This window comes from Amblyomma mixtum, chromosome 8 (genome assembly GCF_055824585.1).
Source record: "Amblyomma mixtum isolate Tamu chromosome 8, ASM5582458v1, whole genome shotgun sequence".
Taxonomy (NCBI): Eukaryota; Metazoa; Arthropoda; class Arachnida; order Ixodida; family Ixodidae; genus Amblyomma; species Amblyomma mixtum.
In genome coordinates this window covers 2,532,533-2,555,021 of record NC_143019.1, presented here as the reverse complement: position 1 = coordinate 2,555,021, position 22,489 = coordinate 2,532,533, and the positions used below count along the sequence as shown (strand labels likewise).

The 22,489-nt window shown below is 46.4% G+C and overlaps 1 protein-coding gene and 1 non-coding gene across 2 annotated transcripts; both read right to left on the bottom strand.

Annotated features, from left to right (window-relative positions):
- Nucleotides 1–577: 577 nt before the first annotated feature.
- On the bottom strand, nucleotides 578–21,791 carry LOC149331147 (uncharacterized). The gene is made up of 4 exons (XM_089556347.1): nucleotides 21,635–21,791; nucleotides 19,393–19,489; nucleotides 2,617–2,945; nucleotides 578–1,033 (listed from the first exon to the last, which is right to left on the bottom strand). Exons 2-4 carry the CDS (start codon nucleotides 19,466–19,468, stop codon nucleotides 821–823), a joined length of 618 nt encoding a protein of 205 aa, XP_089412473.1. The 5' UTR covers nucleotides 19,469–19,489; nucleotides 21,635–21,791; the 3' UTR covers nucleotides 578–820.
- Nucleotides 1,310–1,382, bottom strand: TRNAS-CGA (transfer RNA serine (anticodon CGA)). The gene has a single exon. It is a non-coding gene; the product is annotated as a tRNA-Ser (tRNA).
- Nucleotides 21,792–22,489: the final 698 nt, after the last annotated feature.

Here is a 22,489-nt window from a genome sequence, read left to right as displayed (position 1 = left end):
ACCAAAAGTCTGAGAAAAGTTGGAGGCAACATCAGTTAGAACGACATAAAAAAATCAAGCTTCTTTTTGCAAAATTCCTTCAAGAGAAAGCACTTTTTCTAAGAATATGACATAAAGAAAAACTAGAGTTGACACGAAAGCTCCGGCTTAAGAGTATTATGGGATACGCAATGCCCATGTATGCGGAATCGATCATTGTGCACTTTAGATTTGTAGATCGCTGGGAGAAGCCATACCACTGCTGGGGCAGTTCTGCAGGAGCTGAAAGATTCGGCTTTGCCTTACGACTGCAGGTGCTCAGGCCGGTAGGGCTTGTGAGACTCAGGTTGCTGTTTGCGCTCAACCTCTCCCGACCAAACATCAGTTTCAATGCCACCTGCCACGGTTGACAGTTTTCTCAGAATCCGGTGTGCATGTTTTGTCGGCGGAACAATGTTACGTAGGTGGCCCAAATAGGTTGCTTCTCGTGTCATTTTTCACCCACTCCGATGACTACGACGATGCCGGTATTTTCGCTGAACTGGACTCGCAGGGGCATAGAGTTAAAACTATGCGAACCCAAGCCCACACAACCAAGCATTTTTCAATAGACGATTTTATTAGAAGAAACGACGCAGTTTTTAATAATTGTACATGGGAATTCGCATGATATAGGTAAATCAGTGATTAACACCTGCTGTACCTCACTTTAGGGGCTCGTGCGCACCGCATTTCGCAGACACTTGTTGCCCTACTTGTAATACCACATTTTTAAACTACTAAAGCTGCAGGAGGAAGCAAGTGGTCGAGGTTTTGTAGAAAAGACGCTTTGTTGCCACACTCATGGTATTCCCTTCAAAATGGTGCCCAGTCTGATGGTGAGCAAGTCCTGCCAGAATGCTCTGGGAACCTCTGGCAACACAACCCTTAAGGCAGCGAAAACGCCTCCCACAGTATCTCCGGCACCATACAGATACATGGACATTTTCTCCATTGAGACGAGTGTGGGTCCACTGTGATGCACCAGCTTAGCTTCGTCGCTGGAATCTTCCACCTTTGTGAGAAAAATATGAAAGGTTTCACTCTGGTAAGGGAACAAAGGATAACTACACTACGTCATTGTTAACTGCACTAGAGGAACGTGAGCAGACAAGGGAATGAAAAAGACAGCATACATGACGTTATGGCATACATGACGGAAGCCAACACTCACCGACACCAAGGATCATAGGGGATGTATGTTTTCAACTAGTGGTGTTCATCAATGGGAGATTAGAGGATTAATATTTTTAAAGATAACTGTTTAGAAAGGAGACGAAAAACAACCCCATGCCGCCGGTGGTATCCGAACCCACGTCCTCCGAATTTCGCGTCCGGTGCTCTACCAACTGAGCCACGGCGACGGCTGTCCGATCTTGTGCTTCCTGTGGTGTAAACAGAACCTTGAGGGTTTTCACCAGCGCCACCCACATCCGTTAGCGGCAGACGTAGTACGTCCTTTATTACCACAAATAACATTCAGGAACGTGATCTAACGGCGAGGGCTGAAGCTCTGCGAAAACCCACTTATGCTGCCTATGCCATCAAGACTGCCAGAGTCGAGGCCTTCGTTAAGTAATTAAGCAGACAAGGGAAGAGAAAAGTAGGGCTCCTTATGACATTGAGCGCACAGCGCAGATGACTGCATTAATTGTCCGCGTTTTATTTTTCGTACTCTAAATTTTTCCTCCTATAACTCTGCACCTTAAAATCATTACCACGATTTGTTTGATTTTAGAACAGTCGTAAACTAGCACCCCAGAAATAAACACACAAGTTGCGTTTCCGTACTGTCCATGGTTTTTGCGGGATAGAATTTTCTGATGCCATGACAAAGAACAGAACGTTAATTTTCTGCGTTTTCTTTTCCTGAACAAATAACAGTTCCACGTGCCACCCACCTCCTCCACCTCATACTTGCTGAGGCTCACATCTCAAAACCACAGATTCAAGTAGTCTATAACCTTTTTATTTGAACTGAGCAGCATTTTGTGTTTTGACCTTAGGTTTTTATTAATGGCATCGGAAGCCACCTCGCTGACACGGCTGTAGATGAAAGCACGTGTGACACCACAAAAGCAGGGTGTACTTTATTTATTTCATCTCCCGTCGTATCTATTTTGGATTTAGACCAATAAAGTGCATTTTACCCGATTTTACACGATTTACCCAGCCTTCAATATGCACATGTACACGAGGAGTAATTATCATGTTATCGCGCTTCAGCAGTCATGTGGTCCATAAAAATGGGGACGGATAGAGGGACATAAAGCTTCAAGACATGCGGCGACACTTCTGTTTCCAGATAATTATACCCAATGTTTCCCTTAACTGTCCCCGAGCCTGCATAGAGGGAGGAAGCATAGCCTCTGTGCTCTTAATCTTTTTCTTCCACTGACCTCGCGTCTGGTTCCCGGAGGGTCACAACCTGCGCGCTCTTTTATTGTCTTCATTCCATCGCGTTTTTATTTTTGCTATAAAATCTAGAGTGGAACATTCAAAGAGCACTAAACATGATAAATCTGCTAAGAAAGTGCTCAGTCTCTCCCTTACGAAGAAAGGGCACTTAAAACGAAGTCACAGTGTTTACCACATTACCTTGAAAGTAACCGTAACTCGGCCTACGGCTCGGGATCCAAGCACTCCCTTCTTGCCTCCACAATACTCCCAAGGCATGGCAGCCACCAGCTCCTCTGTGTTCGCCAAGTCCACTTGCACCAGCCTCAAGCCCTCGCGGCAGTACGGCAGCACGGGGCCGTAGGGCTTCAGTTTGTCAAGGCCAGTGTAGGCCATGGGACCGAAGTTGAAGCCGGGTATTACTTTGTCGACCTTTAAAATTGGATTCAAGTACTCTTCTGGCAACCTCTTCACGACGGCGTCGACCATGTTATCGAGGTCCATGTCGGAAAAGTCGCAGGAATCTGCGCCTGGGAAAGAGTAAAGAAGCTGAAGGCAACTATAAAAAATCACTTGATAAACATATTAATCTCAGTGAAGAGGTTATTAGGTTTTCATTGACAGTGAATCGAAGAAAACGCTCCTAAACATGCGACCAAGCAATTATCAAATTATCATTTCTCCATCTGGTCGTTGAACTGCGTTTTGTTCATTGTATGTTTTTATTTATTAGAGGACAAAGCACCCTATTTGGCTTCTTTCTGTATGAAATACTCTCTCTACAACACTATAAAAAGCAAAAAAAAATTCGAACGTGCCGCAACCTCTTTTGAGCGAGAATATTCGAGTACTTCACACTTCACGTTTAACTTCCTACTAGGTAAGCTCGGGTGGCAGGTAAAAACTTTTTGGTGCTTAAGCACAAGATGCGTCGCTAATGAAACAGCCGTGACTCCTGACGTTGAAGCCTGGGTGGAATTCGGGATAACTCGAATAATATCGGGGAAGTGTCGCACCAGATGGAAACATTTGAAGGACGGCGTCGCGTCTGTTGCTGCCGAGCGGAAAGAGGGAGGGAAGATGAAGAGCCCGAAACGAAGTTGCGGGCACATGCAGACGCCAGAAAGAAAAGGTGAATGATGATGTCAGCGGCGGAACGTGCAGGAAAGCAAACGATAAATCATGGTTGAAGCCAGCCCTTTGAATAAGTCCGAACGGCATGTGCGGTGAGCTGAAGAGCCAGGCAAAAGAAGAGAGCGCCTACGTTATTCAACCGACCTCGTGAACATAGTAAGACGGCAAGCCGATGCGCGGCGGCGAAGACAGTATACGTTTGATAAACGTGATGCGGAAATTGATTAGCGAGAAAGAAGAGAATAGTGATGAATTCGCCGCAGGAACGTGCAGTCGAGAGGCGTGGCTTCAGAAACCGCCTAACAGAGCAAACGGGGACTCCAATTGCAACGAGCTCCACAGGCGGCTTATCGCAAGTGTAAAGCAGGGAAGCGACTACAAGAACGTTTCCGTGCAACTCGAATTTTGAACCTTATAGAAAGCTAAACAAAGATAACGCTAAACAAAAAGAACCATGCCAGCGCACCGAAGTCCCATTTAGCTGAACCAGGGAAATTGTGGTATACTGTTTTCTTGCTCCGCATGAACTGATGTCCCGAAAGCGCATTGCTTTTTCAACCGACTTACACGCTTTTCGAGGGGAGAAGTTTCAGTTGTAGCGGTTGTTGTTGTTATCCCCATAAAATGGCACATGCTCATGCAATCATTCAGCGAGCAGACGAAGGTTGTTGTTGTGTGTTGGGTTTATTGGCGCATAAGCAGCTAAGGCTATCATGCGCCAAGAACAAGGTATGGAAAAAATATGCTTGAGCAGAGTTTGAAAACAAAGTGGATAAAAACGGTGGTGTAAAGGGCCTAAAAGTTATTTTTACTAACTAGCTGAAGAAAGACAAGAATTTTAAAAAAATGTCTGATAGCAGAAACTTTTAAAGGTTGGGTTACCTCCGCAGACATCCTTGGCTCGGCAAGGATTTCGAGGCTCCCAACAGCTCAGATAAAGACCTCAGCCTCCTTCTAGTGATTGAGAAAGTGGCTGAGGTGTATAATTGTATGTAGCGAAGCACAGGGTGAGTAGATTAGAGTTGATGAAGAATACTGGCTTCCCTTAAAAAGCTAAAAACACACGGTATACTGACAAGTGCATCTTTGCCTAAAATCAATGCTGGATGAAAAGGAATGTGTTCTTTGTAAAAGGTAGTAAAATGTTTTTTTCTTAGTGATTCAAGTACTGTACATGAGAATAATATGTGGTTTACTGTTAGTTCATCTCCGCACTTTTCACAAACAGGTTTGTCTTCTTTTGTAAGTAGGAAGTTGTGTGTGAGATGTGTGTGTCCAATACGGAGACGGCATAAAATAACTTCGATGAAACGTTCTTGGTGGGAGCATGACTTCCATTCTTCTATAAATGGTTTTACTAAGTGGAGCTTATTATTTCGTTCAATGTTCCATTGCGACTGCCATTTATTTCTTAGCTTGCACTGTACCAACTTCATACAGTCATTGTAGGGGATGTTCACTTTCTTTATTTCTTTGTTGCGAGCTTTCGCAGCACATTCATCCGCCTTCTCATTGCCAGTGATTCCAATGTGGCTGGGAACCCAGCAAAATTTTATGTCTTGTCCCTGTATTGTGGCGCTCGTTATGTTGTGTATGATATTACCAATTAGTGGTGTCACTGCATTTCTATGGTGAAGTGAGGTTAGTATGCTCAGAGAATCAGTGTAAATGATACTGTTCTGAATGTTCTCATTTATTATTTTTTCTACAGCCACCAAGACTGCGTAACCCTCGGCGGTGAAAATGGATGTACACTCAGGTAGCCGTACTATTTTTTCCCAATTATTCTGAACTACAGCACTTCCCACGTAGTGCGCCGATTTTGATCCATCGGTATAAAATGCTTCGTATTCTCTGTATTTTTCCTTGAGTGCTAAATATTCTTGTAATATCTGTTCATGTGGTGTATGTTTTTTCCGAAATTGAGTTAATGTGAAGTCGCACACAGATGGTAGGCAGTACCAAGGCGGGAGTGGATCAGGTTTGCGGGCAATATTAGGCAATGTGTTCATTATGTCTAGTTCTTGGCATTTCTCTTCAAAGCGGAGAAGAAGTGGTCTGATTGCTAGAGGTTTGTTGGTAAATAGTGTTCGAGATGGACACTTTGTAACGAGTGGGTAACAGATGTGTTTAGGCTGGGAACGGATCTTTATGATGTACGAGCATGTGAGCATTGTTCGTCTGTCTGCAAGTGGTGGTTCATTGGTTTCTACGTAAAGGCTTTTTATGGGTGATGTCCTGTAAGCCCCAGTTGAAAGACGCAAACCCATATTGTGCACAGGGTCCAGTCGCTTCAAGTACGACGGCCTTGCTGATCCATACACTATGCAGCCATAATCTAAAACGGAACGTACTACAGAGCGATAAATCTATAGAAGGCATACCCGATCAGAACCCCAGTGTTTGCGTGAAAGGACTTTAAGTATGTTCAGTGATAGCGATGTTTTCTTCTTTAGTGCGTTTATGTGAGGCAGGAAAGTAAGCTTTTTATCGAAGGTGATGCCTAGAAATTTGTGTTCTTTTTTTAAAGGCAGTTTGGTTTGGTTTAGGTGTAATGTGGGATCTGTGTGCAAGCCTCGTTTGAGTGAAAAAAGTAAGGCTACTGTTTTCTGTGGTGAGAACTGGAAACCATTCTTTTCTGCCCATGTTGCCAGTTTGTTGATTGTAAGTTGTACTTGTCTTTCACATGTAGATATATTGGAAGATGTGCACGCTATCTGAAGATCGTCAACATAGACTGAATATGTTATGGACCTTGGTATTATTTTGTTAAGAGAATTCATTTTTACAATAAAAAGAGTTGTGCTTAAAATACACCCTTGAGGCACTCCATTTTCCTGAATAAAATCCCTCGAAAGGGTTGAGCCTAGACGGACATTAAATGAACGGTTAGATAAAAAGTCTTTAATGGAGTTCAGTATTCTGCCACGGATGCCAAGCTCAGCTAAGTCTTGGAGAATCCCGAACCTCCAGGTAGTATCATATGCCTTTTCTAAATCAAAAAAGACGCTAAGACAGTGTTGCTTGTGTATAAAAGCTTCTCTGACAGTATTTTCAAGGCGGACTAGGTGGTCTGTAGTGCAGCATCCCTTTTTAAATCCACACTGATGGATATCAAGAAGTTCACCAGATTGAAGGACAAAGGCTAGTCTTATATTTAGGACACTTTCGAAGGATTTGGCAAGGCAACTGGTCAGGGCTATGGGTCTATAACTGCTAGGAGAAGTTGGGGGTTTACTAGGCTTAAGAAGCGGTACAATAATAGCTTTCTTCCAGGCTTCCGGTATTTTTCCAGATATGAAAATTGTGTTAAAGAATCTTAAAAGTGCGTCCAGGGCTGGCTCGCAAAGATGTGCAAGCATTTCATAATGTATTTCGTCGGGTCCTGGAGCAGTTTTTTTTCCGGCAGACAGTACTTTGTTGATTTCTTGGAGGGTAATTAGACTATTGTATTCTTCATTTGCGCCTCCACTTGTTGGGAGCCTCTGTTTTTCAGCTGTGTTTTTGTGTTTTAAAAAAGACTGTGTATAGTGAGATGAACTTGAAACTGCAGCGAAATGTTCCCCTAATATGTCTGCCTGTTCCTCAATGCTTGTTTGTGTGCCGGGTGTTGTTAAAAAAGGAATTGTGAATGGTGAAAAGGTGCCATTTAATTTTCGAACCTGCTCCCACATTTTTTTAGATGGGATCTGCCTGTTGATAGATGAAACATAATTTTGCCATGAAGCTTTCTCGGCACTGCGACGGACGTACCGAGCTTTAGCTTTTGCCTTTTTAAAATTCAAGAGATTTTCATGTGTCGGATACCTGCGGAATTTACCCCACACTCTATTTTGCTGTTTTTTTGCTTCTTTACATTCCTTTGTCCACCATACTTTATGGTTTTGTCGCGCTACTCCTGACGGCTGTGGAATAGCTGTGAGTGCGGCAGTTATGATACAATTAGTGAACTTTTCGTTAATCTGGTAAACGGTGAGATTATCTAAAAGTATATTTTCTAAATTTGCATTTGCTCTAAAAAGTGACCAGTCGGCGAGGTGAAGCTTCCAGCGCCGTGGCCTTGTGGGGATTATTTCCGGTGTGGATGTTAAAGTGATTAGTACAGGGAGGTGATCACTGCCATAAGGGTTGTCAATGACGTCCCAGTTAAAATCGTTAAAAACAGAAGGTGAACTAAAAGACAAATCTAAACAGGTCATTTTCCCTGAGGCAGGGGAGCAGTATGTGGCTTTTTCTGTATTTAAAAGGCATACACTATTTGTGAGGATAAAATCTTCGATTATTTGACCCCTAGAGTCACAGCGCTCACTTCCCCAAAAAGGGGAGTGAGCGTTAAAATCCCCGACTACTAGATATGGTTCTGGAAGTTCATCAATGAGGCCTTGTAGATCGTGGACTGTTAGTGTGAGATGTGGAGGAATATATACAGAGCAGATTGTAATTGTTTTGTAGCTGACAATGCTGACTGCAACTGCCTCAAGTTTTGTTTTCAGTCTGATCTCTTGAGCAGGGACGCCGCTTTGTATGACAATCGCGACGCCTCCCGAGAGTCTATTTGCCTGCTCACGATCGCGTCTAAAAGTTTTATAATGCTTCAGGATGTTCATATGTTGTGGACCTAGATTGGTTTCCTGGAGACATAAGGCTACGGGTGACATTGACCCTAAAATATTTTTTATGTCATCGTAATTTCTCAATATTCCTCGGCAGTTCCACTGAACTAGAAAAGCCATTTTTATGTTTGGGGTATGAACGATTGGGGGTTTACTTATGTTCTGGGGCCGTTATGGTGGCCCTGCCTTTTTTCCGCTCAAGAGAGCTGTTCCGCCGTTGCAAAGCGGGCGGATCGGGAGTTACCTCCATCACCTCACTGGAGGTGCTGGAAGACCGCGGGGAAGCCGCGCGTGTGTGACTGTCAGGCCTCCCCCGACGGGGGGAAGTCCTGCGGGATGCTGACCCATGGGCCGGCACTCCCTGGCTTGGAGTTGGCAGAGCAGCTTTCGCTGTCTCTGCCTGGGGCGTGGATGGCCCTGCTACAGGCGCAGTAGAACTGGCCGCGGCAGGCGCCAGAGTGCTGTGTGGTGCTACGCCCCCGCGCACCACATCAGCGAAGTTTGGTTTCGCTGTGAAGGAGAATGTGTTGTTAAGTGCAAAACGCCTTCTGGCTTCTTTGAATGAAATGTTTTCTTTGGTCTTAATGGTGATGATTTCTTTTTCCTTTTTCCAGGACGGACACGCCCTGGAGTATGCAGCGTGGTCGCCTTCGCAGTTTGCGCAGCGTAGTGCTGCGTCGCATTCCTCAGACTGGTGATCCTTTAATGCGCATTTCGCGCAGGTTTTGCGGCCGCGGCAGCTCTGTGAGCCATGGCCAAACTTCTGGCAATTAAAACAGCGACGGGGATTGGGTATTGTTGGGACTGAGGCATCCCGTGCCAGGAAACGGTCGAGGCGACGGTGAGTAAAAGGACGTTTATGTACAGTATGTACAAGGGCTTTTACATGATACAAGGGCCAAGAGCACCACGGGCTAGCACACAGAAGAAGGGCGGCCCCGGCGGCGAGCGTAGCTCCGGCGTGATGGCTCTTCTGCTGCCCGTCTGCTGCTCGGGTTCAGCGCGGCTCCGCTTTTATAGCCACTGGAAACGGTTACGGCAGCCAGCCGTTCAAATCCTCCAATCACTGGCCACCGTTCAAATTAGACCAATGGTCGAGAGCCGGCGAGCGGCGGAGGAGTTCGCACCGACGGAGAGGAGGAGAGGAGGAAGGGTCCGTGTCGGCGCCGCGGTGTCGGGATGAGTCACGCTGCATGTCGCGACTTGTCCGAGAAAGTCTGGGCCTGCTTTGAGCGTCGGCGAGCGCGCAGTGCTTGTTTAGACAGGCCCGCCAGCGAAATGTGGGCGCCGGCACGACAGCACCACCGCCGCCAGACAATGCGCCACGAAGACGAGCTACTTCCGCGTGGCTCGGATGCGGGGCGCGCTCGTACGCCAGGCTCCTCCAAGTTCTCGTCCGGTGTTCAGCCGCAGGTAGCTCCAGGCTCCTTTCCGAGAACGGGTCCCGCTCGTCAGGACAGGACCACTGCTCCGCAGCTTAGTCGTCCAGGTGCCGGGACCTGCTTCACTCGGTCCTTCGGAAGAGCTTGCTTCTCAGCATCGGTCGTGGATCGTTCTGCATGTTGCCAAGAAACGACCAACAGGCAACACCCAACACGAGCAAGTGCCCTCCGTCACCCGTCAATACACCAGACTTGAAAGTCACAAAACTCTGTTGGCTACATTTCTGTCCCCTTTTTGTTCCCTCTTCTACAAGAGACACATGTAGGATACAAGGACATCAAAGTAATTAACTCAAACAAAGCGTCAAACACATGCAACGCTTCGAATGAAATGAATGCAAAATAAATTCGCTCTCTTGAGATCACTCGGCCAGGAAAACACTCACTTCAGGCCACAAATAAGGATATAACTTTTTCCCCGATCTACGAGCGAACTTAACAGCTGTTCGCGAAGAGACAAAATGTAGGTCACGAGGAGGCGAAGCCAGCCTTGCTTAGAACACACGGCTTAGTGCGTCTACGTTCGCGTTTTCCTCGCTTCTAACGGACGGTAAACGACACCCGCTACAGCGGAAACTAGTGACTCTGCCTCTTTCGCTGTGCTGCGCTTTTCTCCCTCTCTCTCTCTACTACCGTGGTAGCTAACGTTTCTGCCTCTTTCGCGGTAGACGCGCTTTTCTTTCTCTCTGTACTTGTCTTTCCAGTTTCTACGGGAGCTACAGTACGAGAGCGATTCGCTGTCATAGACTGGCAACTTGTCCCTTTCTTTGCGCTTCGTGCGCCAGTCGCGACGTCCCATAACGAGTTCGCAACGCTTCCGATGGGACCGTTCTTTCTTTCTCTCTGTTCGTGGGGGCAAGTCAGACCTTGCACGAGTCTTGACTTTCTCGCGCATCCGTTTGCCTTTCCGCTCGGTGTGTAGCTCGCCTCTACACGGCCTTTTGATTTTACGCCTACTAAGTGGCGTCATTTCGAATCGCGGCTTTCTATCGCGATAACTGTGCTTGGCCGAGCGCTTCGACGGTTTCTTCTTGGCAATTTTCTTGCCCCTGTCACTGCGGCCTCGTACTATCTCTCGCTCTTTGAGCCGTTCTCGTGTTTTCCTTGCGCGCGCGTGCCGCTTTCTGTGGGAGCGCGGTTGCTCCCGTGACTGCAGCGCAAAGAGAGAGCCGTCCTGAGAACACGCGCCTTTGCGCGTCTCGCTCTTTCTGTGCTGGCGGCAAGATTCACACTTATCCCGCTCCTTAATTTTTCGTCTCACGGGCAGCGCTCTCTTGTATCTCGGTTTCCTCCCAAGATACTCTTTCTCGCGTGAATGCTTGTATGCTTTCTTTTTGCAGTTTATTCTACTGCCCAGACCTATGTGCCCCGACACACTTATGCGCTTCGCTTTGCGCGATAGTAATGCCTCGCACATTTCTTTAGCTCTGGTTCTGACGCTAGTTTCAGGGCTGACAACGTGACTGACTTTACTGAAGTCATTTTGCCGGCGACGCTGGCGCTTCCGATGGTGGAAACCCGTTTTCGCGCGTTTGCCCTTTCTCTCTTTTCGGCGGCGCCCGTCTTTCTTCTGCCTGCCTTTCATCTTTCGGCGGCACCACTCTTTCTTTTGCCTACCTTTCATCGTCTTTCGGTGGCAGCTCTCTCTCTTGAGCTTGCCTTTACTGTCCTTTCGGCGGCAGCACTGCTTGTCTATCACCTTGTGGTGATAGCTCACATTTCGGAGCTGGCTGTTACTTTCCTTCCGATTGCAGCTTTCTTTATTGTGCTTTCCTTTCATTTTCTCCTGAGGAAGCACATGCTGCTTTCGTCGCCTAGGTTCCTGTTCTCTGACAATGTCACTATGATTCTCAGCCGATTCACGTGCGCTACCTCGATCAGACCTGTCTTTGGCGCCTTCACCAAGTTCCTCAAAGCTGCGCTGTTCCTGCTCAGCGTCTCTGAGTGCGCATTCGGCCTCATCTTTCTCGGACGGGTTAACGTCTACCGCCGCTATGTTGTCTGGAACGTTCTGTTTTCCACTGTCGTCCAGCACCTTAGCTTCTTCAGGCGCTGACGAACCAGTGTTTTCTCCTGACATGAGTGCTGGCATGCAGCTCTCGTCATGCTTCTGACGCGTTTCAGCCAATTTCGGATGAGGGTCGGCTCTGCACTCAGTCGCGGTGTTCTCGCTACTGCAGCTGCTTTCTGGAAAGTCGCAAAGCTCAGAGCAGTGCGAAAGCACGGGACTCGTTTCGCATCGCTCGCTGCAAACACTAGCGCACAACTCAGCGTCCGCAAACTCTATATGCGTCCGCATCCGTTGATCGGAAGTCTCAGGTTTCTGCATTTCTGTTGAATGCGATGCACAACGCGGTGTGTCATCCTCGTTTACTTCGCTAGCGTTGGCACTGGCGCTTTCATTAAGGTCCAGACGGACATCCTCTCTGCCCTGCTCTGCAACTTCTCCTGCTTTTGACTCGCTAGGAGATTCGCTTTCCGGTAACTCCGCCACAATCTCAATGGGCGAGACCTCTGTAAATGCATCGTCCGATGCTGTGACTACCTTATCCGATGGTGTAGAGGTTTTCTCAGTTGGCGAATGCGGGGCAATTCCAAATGTTACAGCAGCAGTTACATCTGCCACGTACGGACTACGTTCCTCTGTGCCGCACTGGCAGCTCTGCTCTACAGCTACGCACTCTACCTCTGCGTCACGATCTTCCGACCATTCAGCATTTTCGAGCCACTCTAAAATGTCGGCTTTAAACTGGTACGGAAAATCGTAAAACGATGGGGTGCTATACTCTCGCAGGTAACTTTGGCGAAGGTCCAGCGGTGACACGTTATATCTCGCCAGTAAGAAGCTTTTCAGCTCATCGTAGTCCGCCAAGCCGCCGTCCAACAGGCGCTTGACAACGTCATACGCTTCGCCGGAAAGCAGGGCTACCAACTTCTGTGCCCAACCATTCCGCTCAACGCGCTTTCTCTCGCAGACGCGCTCGAACTCCGCAAGATATTTCGCCATATCTTCGGCGATCACGAAGGGCTGCGGCCTGTCTCTCAGCTGATGACCGTTGGTCTTACGCAGAGCGAACAATGTTCTATCTCTCTCATAAAAGATCTCGAGTGCTTCAAACTCCAGGTCCTTCAGTTTGTTAGCGCGAGCACGTCGTTTATTCTGAAGCTGCCTCCGTTTTTCTGCCTCCTCGCGCTCACGGCGTTTTTCGGCCTCCTCGCGCTCACGGCGTCTTTCGGCCTCCTCGCGCTCACGTTCTGCCCGTTCGCGCTCAAGCTGCTTCTGTTTTTCTGCCTCTTCGGCCTCGCGCTCACGGCGTTCTTTGATCTCATCCCAGGCCTCATTGGCTTCCTCAGCCGTTACTTCCTTTGCCCGCATGATCTCAAGAATCGCATGCTTTCGTTTAGCGGGGCCCAAATCAATGCCCAACTCTTCACAAATTTCGATGAGTTCCTTCACTTTGAAGTTCTCCATCGCTCACAATAGCCTCTTGTAGTTTGCCCTTTTCTTAGAATTCCCTTGCCGTTCACTACTATAGCACTACTAGTACGACACGCGCAAGTAATTCTTTCCAACAACGCCTCATTTACTCCCTCTGCACCAGCTTTCGTTTCAAAGCGCTCCGACTTGGCTCGAAACAGCAAAGCTCTCTACAGTGCTACACACACAGCCCTACTCTAGACTACAATCACCTGTGCTAGAGCAGTCTGGCGAATTGAGGGGAAAACATCAGGCACTCACCGCGCCGAGGTAGCTGACGCCGGTCGATCCCGCAGCTGCCATCCACTGTTGGGACTGAGGCATCCCGTGCCAGGAAACGGTCGAGGCGACGGTGAGTAAAAGGACGTTTATGTACAGTATGTACAAGGGCTTTTACATGATACAAGGGCCAAGAGCACCACGGGCTAGCACACAGAAGAAGGGCGGCCCCGGCGGCGAGCGTAGCTCCGGCGTGATGGCTCTTCTGCTGCCCGTCTGCTGCTCGGGTTCAGCGCGGCTCCGCTTTTATAGCCACTGGAAACGGTTACGGCAGCCAGCCGTTCAAATCCTCCAATCACTGGCCACCGTTCAAATTAGACCAATGGTCGAGAGCCGGCGAGCGGCGGAGGAGTTCGCACCGACGGAGAGGAGGAGAGGAGGAAGGGTCCGTGTCGGCGCCGCGGTGTCGGGATGAGTCACGCTGCATGTCGCGACTTGTCCGAGAAAGTCTGGGCCTGCTTTGAGCGTCGGCGAGCGCGCAGTGCTTGTTTAGACAGGCCCGCCAGCGAAATGTGGGCGCCGGCACGACAGTATGTAGTGCCTTACGTTGACTCTCAGGTATCCTACTTCGATTGTTTCGGGCAAGCTGCTGGTGTTAAATGTGAGGACCATGTGTTTGGTGTCTATTTCCTTGTTATCCTTGCGGATTTTGATCCTGTGGACGTCTATTACATTTTGTTCGGATAGTCCTTGAAGCATTTCAGTTTCTGTTAGGTGGATAAAGTCAGCTTCGGAGATAACGCCTTTGACTGAGTTGAGGGATCGGTGGGGAGTCACGGAGACAGAGATGTCCCCTATGGAATCGATGTTTGCAAGTTTCGAGCACTGGATGCTCTCGCGTAGTTCGAGGAGTAGGTCGCCGCTTGACATTTTGGATACCTTGTAGCCAGGCCCTAAGGTATCTGTTAGGCATTTGGTAACAAGAAATGGGGATATGATTCGGGCTTGCTTTTGTTCACAGTTACTGTGTATAACATGAAACTTAGTGAAAGTTGGCTTCTTTTTCATGAAAAAGTCTGATGCTTCGTTCCGCACTCTTTTAAGAGAGCGATCGGGTTTGGAAAGGGGGGGAGCCATAAAAAATTGATGTTTTTCGGTCATGGTGCCAGCCACCCACCATGGAGTCCAACAAGGGGACGCGACAGGAACTTGAAAGAAAGTCCTGCCCACGCCAGCTGTACACCTTAACTATAACCTAATATGACTCAACACAGGGTAGTTGGTCACACACGGTTAACCCTCGCCGCCAGGAAAAAGAGGAAAAAACCAAGAAGGGAGGAGGATACAGGAGAGTTGTAAGAAAGGAGATAGGAAAGTGAAAGATGGAGAGGAGAACAGGAAAAGGCGACTGCCGATTTCCCCCGGTCGGGTCAGGCCGGAGGTGCCGTCTACAGGAAGCTGGGGCCAAAGTGGTGTGTTGCCTCCGCCGAGGGGCCTTAAAGGTCCAAACGCTCGGCATCGGCTCAACCACCAGGATCCCCTTTTCCCCGGACACGGCGATGCCACGCACGGCTAAACGCGGATGCTCGGGTCCGTGGTGACGCATTGTTCACCATCATCCCCCTGCGGGGATGTCCCTGCGGATGCTCGGGTTAACCCCGTGGTGTCGCCACTCACCAACGTCTGCATGCTGCAGACGCCTCCCTGCGGGGAAGCAGACGAAGGTCTACAGTGCATCGCTGTAGCTCTACCCTCCGCGCCACCCCTCCCTAGATAACAAAATTCAAGTGAACACTACAGACAACTTACGTGCGGTAATGCGTAAGCATGTGAGCTTAAAATATGGCGCTAGCTACTCACATCATGTGTAAGGTATCGTAGTCTTCGTCAGGTCATCGGTTCGCTGTGCTTCGTGACCGAGTGACACGCGATTTAAATGCAGCATCAAATGATAAAAGCAGAGACAAATGCTCGGCATGTCACCGAGGAGCAGAAAACAAGCGGCTACAGACGGCAGCCCGTAAAACACCATATGCTCCGAAAGAAGTTCAGTGCACTATATACCTAAAAAGAAATCTGATATGACGTGCCGCCTCAAGCCGCGAGATAAGTCAGGATATTAGCACGGTGAATACAACGTGCCGAAGGCGGCGAGACAATCAATACCAGCCAAAAAACGAGACAGCTACTGGAATCCGGATGACAACATATCTGAGGCGTTCTGTGTTTCGTTTTATATTTCAAGCCACCATTTATTGCTTACATTTGCCCTTCACTGCGAGAAGGACAATATTTCCCGCAAAATGATGCGCGCAGGCACAGAAAGCACTTAAAATGCTGCACGGACTCAAAACTTTAAAGAATAATATCAGTAACTTGAAATGACCACGCCAAAGCCGCCCATTCGCGCCTGAACAAAAACTTTTGTGAAAAACGTGAATGCGAAGCCTTGTGAACAGGTTTCAGTCCTGCGAATTGAGCATACTCTCCAACCAACCGATTCCACTTATTTATTTATTTATTTATTTATTTATTTATTTATTTATTTATTTATTTTAAATACGCTCATGGCCCTGTGGGCATTATGGGGGGAGTGGAACAAGCACAGATGACAAAAAAAAAATGTGAATACATTCACGGGTTACAGCACTACATTTTGCTCACTGCACTGAGTATTAAAGATTTCGACAATTGATGGAAACCTAGACGAAGAAGAAGAAAAAGCAGAAAAGAGAACAAAAACCAACAAAAACTACGAATCAGCAACACCGAGGTCATGTTGCCGTATACTATTTCTTATTTATAGGTATTCCTTTTAGAGCAACAAAAATGGTTGGTCAGCTCTTCGCTGTCACCAACAGGGTCATGGGACAAGGGTGTAGAAAAGGCCTCAGAAATATACACCAAAATATACGCAACGCTTACATAGCCTCTGTATTACTGCACTGCAAAGGTGATAAACTCCGTCACGAACGAGTCATGCTCTCTCCGCAACTATTTACCTCGTATTTACAAGACGTATGCCGAGTACTGGATCGTGAACAGTTGGGGATATAAGCTGAATGACATCTTACTGACCTCTTGCTAAGAAACCAGGGGAAGGATTTCGGAGCGTCAGTGAGACGCATGCTTCCTACGCAGGGTAGTGGGTCTAAAAGTTAATATCATGAAAACTAAGTGGATCGCCAACAGCCCCGAAAAGAAATAAGAATTTAATATAAGCTGCGAACCATTGAAAGAGGTAACGGAATGCATCCTTTAAGGTCAGGAGGTGACACCCACATGGATAACAAGAGATAAGTAACTACTGAAATGCAGATAAACGACAGTCCATTTCGCAGGTACTTCCAGTTCATGAATAGCTGTTAGTCATTACCGCGTGAAAGGAAAGTAGAAGATGAACAAGATGAACAAGATGAACAAGATGAACACTGGTGCACTCACACTGAACAGAACACAAGCACAGGGCGCACCGGACGTCAAGACACAGGCCACTGCACAGGATTCAGAGCCCGAGCACGCGCCAAGCGCCCTCTCACTTCGTCTGCCTCATCGTCTCTGAGTCGACCCGTAGCAATATAAATCCAATACTACTAAGAGCATAATGTAGAGCACGATGCAGTTTTCGCAGAAATTGGCTCAGAAAAGGATATTCGTGAAAGAGAAGGACATTTTCTCATCACCTCAATATTTTATGGCACATGAGTTTCAATCGTCACCAACAATTGGGGCTCTAGCGCCACTCATAAAACTGTGCGCAATCTAAAGCTCCTCTTTCGGTGAAAAATTACAGCGATTTAGACATGTCAGAGTTCCGCCTTTAGGAAATCCCGATCTTTTAATGACCTTTAAGTAAAGATGCATCGTGCTGCTCTCTACTATATTTTATGATTGAATTAATTTTTGGTGATACATTTGATTCGCCTATTTTGTAGAAGCGGTATCTCTCCTGTACACTCCTACCGAGCCGAAAGCTGGAAGCAAACGAAATGCTTGAAATAAAATTCACTACAACGCAGCCAGCATTGCAGAGGGGAATGTTAGGCGCAAGGCTAAGAAAGCAGAGAGCGAAGTGTGTCAGAGAAACAATACTAGGTTGCAACTGCTATCAAGAAAAAGAGAGGGCACCGGTAGGGCACAGATTCCTAAAGTAAAATAACAGATGGTCGCATAAGACAACAGAAAGAACTCGAAAGCGTATGTAAACTAGCAGGAAGCGGGAGACTTTAAGGCTAGTGAAGGAGACCAAGAAACTTGCTGGAATATGGTGGTCGCAGCTGGCACAAGACAAGGTTAACTGGGCGAAGAAATACGGAAAAAATCTTTGTTGTCTTCTGCTTGTAGCAATGCAGATTACGATGGTGACCATAATGAAAGAAAACTCAGCAACCGCAAGCGATACTTCACATGTACCATATAACAAAATAAATGAAACGTTCGTGCATGAGTCTGAAGCATTCAAGAGCGGTTGAATAAAAAGGGACAAAGTAGAACCCGAGTTCACAAAATCTTACAGTTGGCTTAGAATTCAAGCCTTCAACCAAGTTTCATATTGTGGAATTGAGCAACTAAGCCATGTCCAGGAAATAAAGTACTCATTCTTTTGTGTTCCTCACCAGTATTGCAGTCTCCACAAATTCGACTGCATAAGCTGGACGCTGGTTCAATATTCCGAGATGGGGAAGAAAAAATTGATTTTTTAAAATTGTATCCGCTTGTATCTCTCGTTTTCTCAGCTGTCCCGAAGTATCACTGCTGAAGTAAAAACTTCAAAAACAAATTAAAATTAAAAAAAATGATCGCGAACCGCGGCCCATGTGCATTGGGGGGAAGGGGGGGGGGGGGGGAGACGCACGTAGAATGCGTGTTTTTCTGCGTTACAGTTTTCTGCCTTGATATTCGCTTTCACGGAGCACACTTTTTCCCAACTATTTCTGCATATTTTGACCTCGTTTATTTTCTTCCGCTGCTAAGACCACATTTTACGCCAAGGCATGCCTTGTCTTTCACATTTGTGAATATTAAACAACCTGCGTAAAATTTACTTCGATGGCAACGGACACTGCGACACGAAACATTCAGAGCCTAAATTTGCGCTTTGAAAATTTACGAGATTCTCAGAACGTCCTGACCAGTAGCGCATGAGTAGAATCGCAGTGAACGTTCAACCAGCCTTGATCTGCATTATTTTTACTCAGAATTTTCTGGAGATGGAACAGCGAAACTTTGTCAGGGTAGGCATCAAATTAATTATAGAATGCTGAAGTGTTTCATGCAAATACATCAAGGAATAAAATTGTCGATTAAATACAAGCGCCTTGCACCTTGAGACTAGCAAACATGACGCAATACAATATAGAACAGCGAGAACAGAAGTCGGTAATACTTACAGCTGGTGTGGATTAGAAAACTTATTACAAGAATACCAAGTGCCTTTTGAGTATGAGAAAACAAAATATGACATCAGTGCATGTTTAGTGTACAAATGAGTTCATGGAGACGGAAAACTGTCAAAGCAATACCACACGCTTGTCCTATGACTGACATAATATACACAGAAAAACATACGCTGATAAACCACCCACAGAATGCCTACAAATCAGAGTTCCTCGCATCAGTGCACCTCATGCTGATCCTATGCGCAGATCATTACTGGTCGACCGTATTTTGGGGCACATCATCTGCTTTCTGTGCTCATGTTCAGTTTTTATTTTTGTGTTTCTCTCTTTCATCTCATTTATTTACTAGTCTTGCATTCTACGCTAGTGAAAGCCTGTTTAAGAGAGCCTAATATAATACAAAGCCAATGAAAGGATAACATTTTTAGAGCAAGGTATTCATTTCTTTCGAAATAAACGCTAGAAAGATCACGTGTTTGCCAAATATATTAAAATTCAATACACGATTCCGAAATTGGCGAACACAGGAGGAAAAATCGGCAAACAATTACGGAACTAAAAGCGTAATTCAGCGTTATCTATTTTACTCCGCGTACTTTCTAATATACCACTTCAGGCAGAGGGCACGTCAGGTCCCTTTCGTTGTTTTATTTTTTCGTTTTTTCAAAGCTTTCTTTTTCAATAAATTGTACCTTTTGATGTATTGAATTCAGGAGCCGCGAAGACCGCGCTGAAGCCCAGTAGGAGGAAGGCTGTGGTGGCTGCCATATTCAGGCAGTGCTGAAAACACTGAAAAACAAAGGGCCGAAAAGGAATCGAAGAGAAATTTATTTAAAACGTTTTTTTTGCCGAGGGGTCATTTTCACACCGTACTTCCCTTTTCAAATAGCTATTTAAGTGCTAAAATTCCACTTCCTGCAACGTTCAGGGCAGTGCTTAAAGTTGCTACAATATCTTTGTGGTGAGTGGTCTTGGCATACGCAGTTTCCACCAGTATGTTTATTCGTCGACTAATATTGCGGCTGAAACTATTTTGGATCTTTTCACGAGAGAATTTTGAATTTAACAAAAACGAAGTAGTGTGAAACAGTTGGTTAGTTTGTGAAAGCAAAATAAATAACTAAACCCTGTGTCTCATTCACTGGCAGTGAGGCTTATTAAAACGTTCCTCTTTTGGAACATTGCTGCTTGGTGGTGCCAAATTCTAAGACAGACTCGTCGATAATTCCTACTTTAGAGTCTCGCGCACTTCGCGAGCCAAAGTGCAGGATATCCTATTCTATCAAATGTGTTAGCACAGATTTACGGACGGTATTGGGCAACGAGATTGTGCGCAGTGTCGCGAGCGCATACAACTTATGTTGGACCCGCCACATGTCTTCAGGCTTTCATCTCCCAGCTACATGTGCCTGAGAGCCTGAGAGGCGCTTCGGGCGTCTGTACCACCTTCATGACAAGGCGTCCCACAGAATAACGGCAAAGGTGGCACGAAGCCTGAGGCGGGATGCATATTAGTTGGCGTCAAGTATTTGTCCGTCATCCCCCTCTAGCGTGCACCTTGCCTGAAGACAACGAAAGCAAAGTGCTGCAATGGCAGAGGGTGGTCTCGTGATCATGTAACGGAGCTTCGCGCACGTCTTCTAGTGCAAGCACATCCTACATATGCTGCAAAAGGCTTCGCTCGAGAAATGCATTCCTGCCTATCGTGGCTTCTGAGAAGCTGCAAGCGATGCAGCCCGCATTGTATAAGAAAGCATTATTCGAGCATAGGGGCCTTCTTTATAAGATACTGTTTACAATTTACGAATACGTAGCAGGCGGCTTTACGTCTATCTACAGATAGCAGGAAGAATTTCGCACTGCACAGGCGATAAGATCTCTTTGAATGTCTATTAATTTTCGTATGTAGTAAATGCGAATATTCCACAACTGTAGCATGGAAAATAAAGTATTTGGCCGTTGCAAATGGGGCAACATTTTTTTCGCGGTTATTCTAGTAAGTTCATAAGAATTCTTAAAGGAAATTTTCGTCTTGTAGTCGTTGGTTCCTAGCGCGGCGTTTAAAAGGTTAATAATAGGAAGCCTTTTCTTGCGTTCGCCAAAAGATTCGTGACTGACGCCTGTTTTTAAAATCGAAAACTGTATTGGAGAGCTTCTGGCGTCACTACAAAGTCACTTCTTTCTAAAACAATTAACACTAAGAACAAAATAAATGAGAAACGTGTGCTCATACCTATTTTATTCCTAATTAACTTTATCATAAATTAATAGATTTAGGGAATGGTTGCCTGATAAACATCCGCAGAGTAGAACGCACTACAGAAATTACCCCTGTGAATAAGGGCACTGGCCGTAACCTGCAAGTCCGCTGTTTGCTGAATAATTCTGAAGATACAATCTCTTTTCTCTTAAAAGACTACTGTGAAAAATAATTTTCGCCTTCAATTCGAGACAACAGCCGGCAAAATTTGTATTTCAAACGGGACTTTAGCTTTTTAATTTCGATGACATATTAAGAACGCACCCCTGTAATATCAGCGTATTACTATTGAGTGTCGCTACAACAACACGAGTCATCATCCTAGGTTTGATGAGGAATTCTGTTACTCCCATTACTTTTTTTTACCAGGTCCTCACTGCCATATAACTACAACTTGCACACACAAATACGTACATGGGCTTTAGCGGCATTGCTGATACCACGGTTGCAGATTCGCAATTATTTGGACCATTCCTACCATCGTAGTTAAAGTTTCGTGTTACCAAAATGCTCCGAAAGTTTTAAATATTTTCTTATGTTTCGCCGCCATTAATGTCGCTGTACTGAATTTTAATTAAACGTGTTTGATCATTCAAAGCAAAAAATCTTGATAACTACTTTTTGTTTACAAGAGTCATTGAACAATGCTGTAAGATATTGGAAATCGGCCTTACCGAAAGTAGGTGTTGTCCGCAACTTCGAACCTCGCTGCAGTTTCTCCAGTCCCGGAGTGTGTTACAAAACACGCCGTCCGTCTATATAGGCAAGAGGAACATGTTCGTCTAGGCTTTCGGCAAGGACACAAAGCTTCGCTTAGCATGTACCTTCCTCAATCCGGCCCGGTCATTTTTCTCTTCCACTATCGTGTTTTCTTCAAGTCTCACCTTGATCGACCCATCAGGTCACCATTTATTGTGTCATTAAGAAAGAATCAAAAAAGGAGGAAATTGCGAGCCGGCTCGCTTCTGTGACCCGAGGCGTGAGCGTCCGTTGGTGCGGCGTAAGATAATAACAAAAGAAAACACTTCATCGCATGAGCCTGGCGGGCTGAGTAGTCGAAGGGTAAGGGGCATGCACGCCCCTACACATCTTTTTCTTTGTGCAGTCCACATGGCTATTTCAAGTTCAAAGGGGCGAATAGAAACAAGATGAAGCACAAAAATTCATGAAGCAGGATGTGTATTCGCTCCAATAAAAAGGAAGAAGCGCAAATGACCAAGTAACTTGCACTCATTGGCTGCGGTTACAGCTTTATTGCCACAAAAGCGAAAGGATTTGTTGGGGGTGGGCCGAATCCGGTGGCCTCCAGTCGGGACGACCCGTTCAGTTCGCGTGACGAAGGCCAGCTGAGTTGTTTTTCTTGTACTGGCCAAGAGCTTGCCCCCTCCCTCCGCCGAGGGAGCCGGCAAGAGTGTTGTCGGACGGGGTTAGCAAGCGTATTCTCATAATATATGGTCTTGGGTGGCGGAAGTCCCATCCCCACAGTGAGGGCATGCTGGGTCGTATTCACCGCTTGTAATTAAACATAA